Consider the following 13,018-nt stretch of genomic DNA (forward strand, 5'->3'; position numbering starts at 1 on the left):
ACCGTTATAGGACGAGAGCCAAAGGTGTCAGCAGAAACCATTGTGGACAGAGTGAATCAATATGTTAGAAACGTCCTTTCAGCAATGACAAACATCGACAATGACATTCCACATCTCCTACAGTGTACCAACATGGCCTTTGGCCATTTGAGAATCAGAATTGTTGATGACAAAATCTGAAACTCAGCACCGAGCCAGTCTGCAAGGTAGCAGTTTACATGCCTTTCTATCTGTATCGAAGACATGGACAATTATGGCTGACACCTCAAATCCTCAGAGAGCTATCACCAGCGATGCCTTTCCAAAATCTTGTAAACCTCACTGTCAGGTTAGGTGCTTCTAAATTAGTGTCCTCTCTTAGGTCAACACCCCCAGCATTAGGGCACTGCATCCGAGTCAGTCAGCTTTGTTGAGTGGGCCACATCATCTGCATGTCTGATACAGAGCTTCAAAAATAAGTTCTGTTTTCTAAGTTTCAAGTAGAAAAAAATCATCCTCAATCTCGAGAATAGTCTATGAAGAAGGATGAAGTGGATTAGAAAGGCACTTACTCATGGATTCTGCCTTTCCCACATGCACTTAATCGAATTCTGCACTATTTTCTGATCTCATTAAGATTCTTATGACTACAATTATTCAGCCAAAATGTAAGTTAATGGACAAATCTTACAGTATCCTAAAGAATGTGGGCTTTTGTTAACAGGGATTACTACATGGTTGTTGGCCTCAAGAACTGCAGATCTTGCACCTTTAATATGCAACTTTTTGGGAGAACAAGATATCAACAATTTTGACACATAACTCAGAATCGGTAGCTTCTCACAGATTGGACCAGACTGCATCTAAGGGTTGTTTGTTTGCTCCTTTAATGCTCAGTAACAATGAGCCTACCTATTCTAACCTTGCCTTGCCATTTTGCACTGTGATCACCTCCCCAGCCAGAGGTACCAGCCAGTGAGCTTTTTTGTCCTTTTTTTTCTTGTCATAGTTGTCAGCAGACCTCATTCACATTACAGAAGACAGTCTTCGGTCAGGGAGTCCAAGTACAGAAAATCAGTAGCAGCATTGTATAAATGATCTATAACATGCACTTACAGTGCACTGCAACAACACATTAAGCATCTTCAACAGCATCGCAACAGTCAAAGGGGAATATTTGGAGAGTGTTAATATTACTGAACGGGTAACTCAGATGCCAGGACTGGTGTTCCAGAGGCATGAGTTAAAATTCTATTCCAACTGATGAGGGAATGTAAATTTAATTGATCAATGCACTATAAATCTAAGTTGTACTTGTGATTGTTGAATGATTTTACAAAATTCCCTAGATTCTGAAAAAGTCCCAGAAGATTGGAAGTGAACAAACATAATGGTGTAATTTAAGAAAGGAGGTAAACAAAGTGGTTAGCACTGCTGCCTCACAGCGCCAGGGACCCGGGTGCAATTCCAGCCTCAGGCAACTGTCTGTGTGGAGTTTGCACATTGTCTGCGTGGTTTCCCCCGTGTGCTGCGGTTTCCTCCCACAGTCCAAAGATGTGCAGGTTAGATGAATTGGCTGTGCTAAATTGTCCATAGTGTTCAGGGATGTGTAGGTTAGGTGCAATAGTCAGAAGAATGGGTCTGGGTAGGATACTCTTCAGAGGGTCAGTGTGGACCTGTTGGGCTAAATGGCGTGTTTCCAACCTGTAAGGATTCTATGAATATTTTCCTAACTATAGGCCAGTTGGCCTGACATCAAGAAAATGCTGGAACCTATTATTAAAGAAGTTTTAACAATGCACAGAAACTCATGATATTATCAGACAAAGTCAACCTGGTTTTACCAAAGCTATATTATGTTTCATTAATTTATTCAATTTTTTTTTCAATCTAATAAGTAAGGTGTGTGAAGGGAAGCCAGTAGATGTAGTACACTTGGATTTTCAAAAGTCATAAGGTTCTACATGTATGTATGCCAAAGAGGACCCTTGGGGGCAGGTGTAGTATATTAGCATGGATGAATGATTAACAGACAGGGAACAGGGATTAAGAGCATTTTCAAGTTGGCAGGCTGTAAATAGTGGAGTAGCACAAGGATCAGTGGTTGTATCTCACATATTTACAATGTATATTATCGACAAAGCAGCAGGACATATTGAGTTCAGGTTTGTTGAAACTACAAAGCCAAGTATGAATGAAAGCTGTGAGGATACAAAGGTCCGGCAGCACAGTGGCTCAGTGGTTAACACTGCTGCTTCACAGCACCAGGGACCCAGGTTTGATTTCAGCCTTGGGTTACTGTCTGTGTGGAGCTTGCACATTCTCCCCGTGTCTGCGCAGGTTTTCTCTGGGTGCTCCGGTTTCCTCCCACAGTCCAAAGATGTGCAGGTCAGGTGAATTGGCCATTCAAGTTGCCCATAGTGTTAGGTGCATTAGTCAGAGGGAAATGGATCTGGGTTGGTTACTCTTTGGAGGGTCGGTGTGAACTTGTTGGGCCGAAGGGCCTATTTCCACACTGTCGGGAATCTACTCTAATCCTGCAGAGAGATAAAGACATATTAAGCGAATGACAACAAGCTGGTATATTGAGAAAAATCTTAGGAATTATGAGGTTGTTCACTTTGTCAGCAATAACTGGAAAGCATTTGTTTTATTTGTTAGAAAGTCATGAAACTACTAACCATTGTTGTTCTTAGAGATTTGAGTACAAGGAATGCAAAGTAAGCATGCAGACTCAGCAAACAATTAGAAGGGCAAATGATATAGGATGGCCTTCATTTCAAGGGAATTAGAGCATAAGAATAAAAAGCTGTTGCTGCAATAGCCGAGAGCTTTAGTGAGATCACAACAAATGGCTGTGAATTTTTCAAATTCTCTACCCAGAAGATTTTAGATGGTTGTTGCAGAGTCAGTAAAATGCTTAGATAGGCAGGTTTTGGATCTCCCAGGGAATCAAGTGATATGGGAGAAGGTGCTATAGTAGATATGAAGCAGAAGATTGACCTTGGTCATACTCAGTGACAACATAGGTTTGAGATGTTGTTTGATCTACTGCTCCTATTTTTGCAATAGTTGAATAAGACACTATTTTATGTGCCTCTTTTCCAATAGCCAAGTACTTAAGCATCAACATGACAAGACTGAAAAATGTGTTGCTGGAAAAGCGCAGCAGGTCAGGCAGCATCCAAGGAGCAGGAGAATCGACATTTCGGGCATAAGCCCTTCTTCAGGAATCCTGAAACGTCGATTCTCCTGCTCCTTGGATGCTGCCTGACCTGCTGCGCTTTTCCAGCAACACATTTTTCAGCTCTGATCTCCAGCATCTGCAGTCCTCACTTTCTCCTACATGACAAGGCTGTTTTATGAGTGCATATTTTCAGTGCAGGATCTCATCTATTAAGAACATATGCAGACAAAATTTGGATGTACGTTTTTTCAATTCATTAATGTAAATGGATGAGGAGTACCTTCATGTATTCTCAAAATATATGTCTAATTTGCAAAGATCAATGTCAGAAGAGCATATCTAGTACATTATCTATGTATGAAATGTCTGACAGGATAAGGTATTCATAAACGTGTGCATCTTCTACTAACCATGCATTTCTGTATTTTTTTCTAGATATTTCTGCACTTGCCACAGTGCTGGTGATGATTGGAAAGTTTGGGGTGACAGCTGCCTTTGCCATAGTTTATGTCTACAGCTCTGAACTGTTCCCAACTGTGGTAAGAAATATGGGTGTCGGTGTGAGTTCTATGGCTGGCAGATTTGGAGCCATCGTCTCGCCTTACATTTTTTACCTTGGTAAGATAACAGTTTAACTTCTGTAGTGATGTAGAATATCAGGAAATTCCTTCCATTAGCCCAAAACTCACAGACCATCCTTAAATTCACACCATACGGTCAAGGTACAAATGAACAGATTGAATGGAGCTGTAAATACACTTGAAGCACTTGATCATCACCACCATGCTCATGTCTCTCATCACCATCTACTCCACCTATCCCACACTATGTGACAAAGGGTGGTAGCGTTTGACTGAATCCAATATTTCATTACGCCTGAGAAACCTAGGTGCATTATTTAAATGATATCTTTGTGTTGTGGAATTAGAGAATCCCTACAGTACGGAAAGAGACCATTCAGCCCATCAAGTTTGCAGTGTCCCTCTGAAGGGCATCCCACCCAGACCCAACCAACTAACCTGCATTTATCACGACTAACCCTCCTAACCTGCATATCCCTGAAAATATTGGGGCAATTTGCCATGGTCAATCCACCTAAGCTGTGCATCTTTGAACTGTGGGAGGAAACCGGAACACCTGGCAGAAGCCAACATAGATATGGGAGAACATGTAAAATCCACCTAGACAGTCACTCAAAGCAGGAATTGAATATGGGTCCTTGGTGCTATGAGGCAGCAGTGCTTTCCATTGAGCACAGTGCTATTCCAATGATTATGAAGAAGTGCTTAAACAGTAATAGGAGTTATTTCGATTAATCAGGATATTTGAAAAAAGTATTCATTCACTGTATTGGAGGACAACCATCTCAATACCATCCTAAACCTGATGGTTCTATTTCAGCTTCTCCATATTTCCCCACCTCCAAAGTCTATTTATCCAGAGGTTGTAGAGTTTCCTCCACAGGTCCACTAAGCACCCTTGCTGGTTTCTGGTCATGCATCTGTGTTACTTTAGTATCCTGGCTATGGATTACCTTTCCCTTTACAAAGATATAGGAAGGTTAATATTTCATTCAGAATATAATTCTACTCAGCTGTTTCTGCAATATCCCATTGTGAGTATAATATCAGATGCAAGCAATGCTTTTGTTGCTCGCTCAAGTACCACCACCTTTGACCTTGGAAGCTGTGGCAGAAGAGAGAATTTAAGGAAAGGAATGTATGGCTTTGGAGGAGGCAGGTGGGCAGTGATGCAGTGAGATATATTAAGGTGATGTAGCATTGCCTGCCTGCCCTATCTCTCTCCATAAGAATGGCACAGTGATGCAGAATAAAGATTTCTGTACTAAATTTAACCAGTTAAATATCACTAAATTCAAGTCCAAAGTTATATAAAGTTTTGGAATATAAGCAATTCCACCAATATGGGAATCAGGTGAGAAAATTGATTTGACGTCCAAGATCAGTGATAATCATATTAAATGGCATGGAAGGGCTAAGGTGTCATCTGGCCTGTTCCTGCTCCTTTTCCCAAGTATGGACTACAACAAACACACCCATAAAGTACACATTAATGTATGGTAGCTAATATATTGATATTAATCATGAATTAACTATTGCTATTAAGCAATACAATTTAACAATGCCATAAACTCATTGAAGAATAAATGGAAAAACCTAAAAATGGGTACAAACGTTTTGATTAATATGTAGCAGTTCTCCGTGATTCAGTCAGGTCAAAACCTTTAATCTGCTTTCCAATTAAATGATGGTGAAAACTGCAGTTGACTGGCTACACACCTCAACAGAGTGTCCAACTTCACAGAAAGCCAACACCACAAAAAGGTGGCTAACACAATTGAAAGTCACCCTGTCCCTCACAAAGGGTGTGTGTCTCTGCCTGCAACAGTTACTGGAAGTGGTTGAGGAAAAATCTCAAGTATGAAAAAGGCAAGAATATCAGCTTCCGTGGTTATCTGATGTGGCAGAATCCTTGGTGCAGAAATAGAGGATGATGGTCTTTGATTCAGATGGCCAACTTATCTCTAAATAAATCGGATCAGAGCAAACTCTGCAATTCTACCATACTCAGGTTCGAATGTTGCTGGACAATTAAGTAACTCACAGAAAGAATAGTTTTTATGTACAGCCCATCCTTAGTGAAGGCAGAGCCTAAGACATTCCACATGGGAGTGAAGCCTTAAGTCTTTGCAATCATTTTTAGTCAGATGGTCTCAGTGAATGATCCACCTTGGTCTCTTGCTGAGATCACGAACATTATAGAAGCAATTCATTAGACAATTGGATTTACACCACATGAGACTAAAAAACACCTGAGCATGTGGAATAAAAGCTGTGAATCCTGACAACATTCCAGCTGTGGTGCTGAATGTTTATTCTCTGGAATGAACTGCAACCTTAGCCAATCTGTTCCTGATAAACTATGACAATGTGAAAAATTGCCCAGCTTTTTTAGATTAGATTAGATTAGATTAGATTAGATTAGATTAGATTAGATTACTTACAATGTGGAAACAGGCCCTTCGGCCCAACAAGTCCACACCGCCCCGCCGAAGCGCAACCCACCCATACCCCTACCCCTACATTTACATTTACATTTACCCCTTACCTAACACTACAGGCAATTTAGCATGGCCAATTCACCTGACCTGCACATCTTTGGACTGTGGGAGGAAACCGGAGCACCCGGAGGAAACCCACGCAGACACGGGGAGAACGTGCAAACTCCACACAGTCAGTCGCCTGAGGCGGGTATTGAACCCAGGTCTCTGGCGCTGTGAGGCAGCAGTGCTAACCACTGTGCCACCGTGCCGCCCAGCTATGTCTACTCAGAAAAAAAAATAAAATCCAGCTAATTACTAACCGTTTTTACAGTAACTTAATAGTCTGCATGACTAAAGTGTGTGATTTATATGTTTTTCAACAAAATATATTTTACTGTTTATATTAGGTCTAAGTAGCATATGCATCTTGCTCTGTGTGTGTAAGGGGTTTATTGATTAATTTGTCAGTATTTCAGGATTTTCTTTTTAAATCAGTATGGGAGAGGTAGTTCATATTGTGAATTTGTTTGAATTGGGAGAACTTTACAAGCTGACAGAATAAACATAATAAATTGAAACCATTAGCATGCTTCCAGTTAGAAGGATGGGATTCATTTAGTGTCTGCCTGGAGGAAAGCGTGTAATGTTCAATTCACTGATGAAAGTTGAATGTATAAAACAACTCTCTTGGAGTAAGGAGTTAATTCAGAAAAGTTAGAAATAGGGTACTTCAGTGTGAGGATTTTAATTTAACAGTTGCAGACCAGAAAAATTAAAACTCTGAAGAGGTTATTTGAAGCTGAGAAAGTCTAAACTCAGTTTCATGAATACTTAAGAGGCTATTAGACTATCAAGGTCTGGAGGTAAAAGCCTCTCAATGTGAATTAAGTCTGACGTTTCCGTAGTGAAAAAATGTGCCATTGGGATAAATTGAATGTTGTATTTTCAAAATCTTTTGGATTGTATGATATCCAAATAGCATTTTTTTTCTACTTTAGTTTGTTTCTTTTGTGTAATAAAGTTCTATTATATTGTTAAAACCAGATCTGCAGCATTACATCCTTATATTTCAGTAAAAACAAACCTCATTAAATTAAGAAAAGTTCTAACAAGCCAGATCTGAGTAATAATATCAGCTGAGGTCAAAACAATAGGTGTCAGCAAGAGCTATCAAGTGGCACTTACTTATTAATAATCTCCGTTCTTATGCTCAGTGCAGGATCTGCAGACACCACAACTCCAAACTTCATTGCAACCTTACTCTAAACAAACACAAAATAACTGAATTACAGAATTAGGTGAAGGTAGTTGTCCTTGGCATCAAGATAACATTCGATTGCGTGGGATAATCATGGAACCCTAATAAAATTGGATGGTATGCCCAAGTGCAAAAGACCAGGACAATGTTTGGTTTTAAGCAGATAATCAATGGTAACATTGACTGGACACAAATGCCAGCAAGACAGATTCTGACCAATGCCCCATGGCAATCAATAGTATAGGTATCACTGAAACCTCCTCAACCTAAAAACAATTTGGGCATCAACATTGACCAGAAACCAAGACCAGCCATCTAGCAGCACATGTACATCAGAGGTTGAGTATTTACTCGTGCATAGTTCATCCCATGGTGTCCCACATCTTTTTCACCATGGATAACCTACAGCAAAGAATGTGATGGAATGACTTAACTTGCCTGAATCAATTTAACTCCAACAACACTCAAGAAAGCTTGACACCATTTAGCAAAGATCTTCCCACTTGACTAGCACATCGACCACATTAAACATTCACTCCCTTCACCATGGGTGCACGTTATTGGTAGTCTGTATTATCAACAATAAAGAACTTGTTAAGATTTGTTCAACAGCGCCTTCCAAATCCATGACCACCATCACCAAGAAGAACAAGGGTAGTGGTTATATAAGCACACAATCACATGTAAGTTCCCTTCCAAGTCACATGCCAATTTGATTTGAAAATACACAATTCCTTCATCATTTCTAGGGGAGAAATTGTATCAGGCCTGAGAATAGCTTTGGAGATTTTTACTGTGATTAGTAATTGATAGATCGCTGGAACTCAGTTAGGGTGCAAACTTAGTGCTGCTTTCTTGCCTCAGCCCACCCTAACAGTCCTGTAAGTACACTGTGACCTCATGAATTAAAGATGGCCACTCACCATCACCTCCTACTTAATGTGAGGGATGGTCCACACTCATGAAACAAAAATTATTGCTTTCTCAAACTTTAAAGCAAATGCCAAGGTAATACCAACCCAATTTTCGAGTTAGCAATTTGGAACCAGTTTCCTACTTCTTCATTACGAAACGGTACTTGACAAACAGTCAAAAACAGTCAAAAGAAAACTAACCTCAAAATTAGAAATGAAAATAATAATTGCCAGGCAACTTGAATGTCTGAACATTGAGAATATGGTAAAAGATGGTTATCACCCATACGACTTGTGTTAAATGGATTGTCTATGAATTTATATTGTTGTGCTGGTTTTATAATTTATCATCTATTTATTTGCAGGTGTTCATCATGATTTTCTCCCTTTTATTGTGATGGGGAGTTTGACAGTGTTTTCAGCAATTCTGGTTTTGTTTCTGCCTGAAACAGTCAATATCCCTCTCCCAGAAACAATTGACCAAATGCAAAAGATTAAGGGGTAAGTGTGTGTAGTCTTAATGGTTTAGCCTTTTCTCTCAGTTTTCTTCTTTGAACAACTTCAAATTCACTTGAAAAGCAGAACACAACTCTCAATGTTCCACAAGTTGAAAAGGATCCAAAACCTAACCTTTGTGATACATTTAGAAGAGATAGAATAATAGAGTCATGCAGCACTGAAAAGACCCTTTGAAGAGGGTCTCCACTCTGAAGAGGCATCCTAATCTGATGTACTCCCATTTGCTGGCATTTGGCCCATTTCCCTCTGAACCCTTCCTACCAGATACCTTTTAAATGTTGTAATTGTACTTGCCTCAACCACTTCCTCTGGCAGCTCATTCCATACACAGACCACCCTCGACACCCAGCCCTCAGGTCCTTTTTAAATCTTTCCCCTCTCACCTTAAACCTATGTCCTCTAGTTTTGGACTCCCCCACCCTAGGAAAAGATCTTAGTTATTCATTCTATCCATGCACCTCATGATTTTATAAACCTCTGTAAGGTCACCCCTCAGCCTGCAACGCTCCAGGGAAAAACGCCCCAGCCTAGTCAGTCTCTCTCTTTTCCTTAAATCATCCAGTCTTAGCAACATCCATGTAAATCTTTTCTGCACCCTCTCAAGTTTAACAAGATCCTTCCTATACAACGGTGACCAGATATGTATGCAGTAATCCAAAAGTAGCATCACATCACATCAATATGTGCTTTTTTTAAGAGAGGTGGAAACGCATTCCAAAGAGAACTAGCTATTTATAGAACATAAAACATTACAGTGCAGTACAGGCCCTTTTGCCCTTGATTTGTGTAGCGGTAGCTAAAGAGTTTGCCACAGAAGATAGAGGGGATGGTGATATATTGTGTTATGAGATATTGTGCTATAACCTATCTTTATTAAATCACTCATCAGTTCGCTATATTTATTAATACTGGATTCCCATTCATTTATTCCTAACCCTTACTAACCCATTATTTATAATAACATGGTTTCAATCATTAATTCATAAAACCGCAGTTCTGAAATTTAAAAACAATCCTTTCAAAGCCATTATTGCATTTCCATACCATATCAGCATACAGAGCAATACCATCCCCACCAAGTCTGCAAAAAACATTATCTGCTCTCACCAACCATCTCCTGGACCTGAATACATTAATTACCTGTTAAATATCTTTTAACTGGGCCATTATCCCTTTAATAAACTAACTGACAATATAGCACTTGCATGAAATTGCATGAATGAATGAAACTCATACTGAAAATAGTAAATAAATCTGACCACACAGCTGGAATAATCAATTTAATAATATCCTTAATTCTTTTGTTACAATTTCTAACTTATTTAGAGTATATAGGCCTAATATTTTTACTAACATTTACTAACTTAAAAGGCAAAAGAACTGACACCTCCTGATTATGCAAGCAAACCAGACAGATGCCCTTAATCCCATCAGAAATATCAGTCAGCATTTAGCGCATGTTTTAACCCATCTCCTGTCTTCAAACCTTTGTGTACAATAGAATGGAATTTTAATATATGCTAGAACTGTGTATAAAGGGGCTCTTGTAAGAACTGTATTTCAGGATTCTATTACTGCCTCGAACTTGTGCTGTGTTTGCTGAATAAAAGAGGCTATTTTTGCCAGTCACTGATTTTGGTCGTAATTTGAACACGATCCCACAACTTGGCGTAATTGGTAGGATCACAAGGGACACTGTCTAAACTGACCGATCACAGACAGTGCATCCAGGGTAATAAGCTTCCTTCTTAGAGTCATGATCTTGTCCCTGAACGCAATCCCGAACCTTTGGTGAGTTGGCTATTTTATTTCGAATTGGCTAACACGGTCTAGGGCAGGGAATTGCCCACGATGCATGAGTTAGAGTGATCATGATTGACCCTGGGAAGCTGCTTATAACATCCAGGGGCAGGCTAGCCGCTCCTGACATAACTGAGGAAGAAATACTGCAGCAGTTACAGAACTACCTTGAGATACAGTTTTCAATTGGGCAGAAATATAATATACCCCAAGGACCTTGGGTGGGGAAAATACCACCTGACAGAAAAATAAAGACAGAATGTAATTGTCTCTTGCATTAATGGGACAAATTCACCAGAGAAATGAAGTCATGTCCCAATCAGCCCATGATTGGGAAGTAACCCAACTTAAAGAGCAATTAAAAGCAATGTATGAGCAACTACTGAGAGAAAAATCCAAACAGGAAACTGCTCACCTTAAAAATCAGGAGCTTGAGAAAGAGAACAAGGAACTGAAGGATGAGATAACAGTCCTGTCAGTTTCTTCCCCATTTCCCAAGCCCACACAGAATTTGTACCCAACCAGTCGAGACATCCCAGAAGTGATTCGGAAAAGCAAAACTATTGCCCTTGGGAAACAGAGGGACTCAAGCAGTGAAAGCGATGAGCACTGTGCATCCCCAGTACCATTTTTATGACCCCTTAAAACCAGAAAAGGACAGATTGAAAAAATGGTCAGAGGATGGCACTGAGGTGTATGTTCCAGTACTACTGACTGAAATGCAGTCTGTGCATGGACCTGCGACCCCTGAGAATGTAGACAAGTGTCTAAAGAAATGCCTTATCCAAAGAAGGGGCCAGTGAAAACATGGGAAGGCCTAGACTGGTTAAGGGGAATATACATGCTCCATCGCCGGGATGGGGTACAAATTCTGAACGTTATTGTAACTAAAAGAGAATGCAACCTCCCACCTAACAGTCAAAGGTGCTCTTGGAGAGTACAAGCAGGAGATGCAAGCTGGCTGGACAGCAATAAAACACATTGGTTACAGGGGTTTAGTCTGCATAAGACTGATTGGACAACAGTCACAGCTTGCTGTCAAAAGAAGTCCCAGAATATGAAGAAAGGGTGTAGGATGACCTGGAAAGAAAATGCAGGAGTCCCAAAAGTGCAAGATGACAGGGATTTTCAAAGTTCTGCTTACGGCCCGTTGAAGTCTGCTTTTGTGACCGGACTTAAACCTGAGCTTACCAAAATGTTAAAGGTCCCCAAATTGGACTGGGATCAGAGGGGGACTAATTACTATTAGCGAGCCCACTAGCTCAACCAAAATATAGTTGCCAAATTGCAAGGCCTTCTGGTAGGACAGATCAAACAGACCCCCAGTAACCCCAGGAAGACCCAAGACAAACGCCCAGGGAAGTGTCACTTCTGTGAGATGGAAGCCCACTGGGCCGGGGGGGCTGACAAAAAGAGAAAGGGAGAAATTGCCTAATAAGCAATGAGGAAGCGGAGACCCCTGAGGCTGGGAGTAAGACCAATCTCCTAGAACAGTTTCAACAACTAACCATCCAGCAGCAGCAGGAGCTGCTAAAGTTGACAAAAAACTGAAAGAGCCCATCCCCATGCTCCTCTACGCTCCTACTGGTTTTATGCCAGCAGAGGGGAGACAGACTGTATGTGAACATGAGAGAAGGCGACCTGGACATTGGGTACCTTTTGGACACAGGAGCAGAATTGATGTGCCTACCCCAGAGATATGAGACCAAACTTCAGATAGACGGGACAGTGAGGACACCTTATGGAGCAGGAGCTGACAGGATTGAAATCAAATGGACCAAACCCATACACCTTGAATTCAGCCCCCTTGAGTTACATGGGTAGGACCTGTAGCCCAGCCGTTCCTCGGGGTGGATATCCGAACCCAGCTGAACTCTTTACAATTCAATGATGGACGGGCAACATGGTCCGTCAGAACCCTACAAAGGGAAGAACTAAAAGAACTGTGCTAAAAACAAGGATGACTGTAGGTTACTGAAAATGGAATCTGTGATTGTTACAAGAACATCTCCACTTCGTGCCAAAAAGGAAAAGGGGACTTGAATAAAAACCCACAGTATCTCGAAAAGGCTGGTGTGGCCAGTGCAAAAAGCAAGTAGGGAATGGATATTAACTACAGATCACAGGAAAACCAGATGGGCTGTCAAGACATTCAGTATTGAGAAGCCTACCCCTGGAGGATCTGCATAGTCAACAGAGTTACAAGCTCTGACTGAACCCTGCAGAACAGCAGAGGATCAGTCTGCCAACTTTTACACAGACTCCCGCCAAGCTGCAGACTGTCATCTTGTTGTCTT

General features: G+C 40.8%; 1 protein-coding gene across 3 annotated transcripts in view; it reads left to right on the top strand.

The window, feature by feature from the left end:
* LOC122556563 (organic cation/carnitine transporter 2-like) overlaps positions 1-13,018 on the top strand; it is a 132,885-nt gene that overhangs the window by 92,625 nt on the left and 27,242 nt on the right. For all 3 annotated transcript variants that reach the window (XM_087995256.1, XM_087995255.1, XM_043703377.2), the window contains exons 8-9: positions 3,602-3,784; positions 8,768-8,903. In XM_087995256.1, coding sequence (XP_087851382.1) covers positions 3,602-3,784; positions 8,768-8,903 — 319 coding nt within the window. The remainder of the gene's footprint in view (positions 1-3,601; positions 3,785-8,767; positions 8,904-13,018) is intronic.

Source organism: Chiloscyllium plagiosum, unplaced genomic scaffold, assembly GCF_037043375.1.
Source record: "Chiloscyllium plagiosum isolate Xiang-an unplaced genomic scaffold, Cpla_swu_hap1 HiC_scaffold_16, whole genome shotgun sequence".
In the NCBI taxonomy this organism is placed as follows: Eukaryota; Metazoa; Chordata; class Chondrichthyes; order Orectolobiformes; family Hemiscylliidae; genus Chiloscyllium; species Chiloscyllium plagiosum.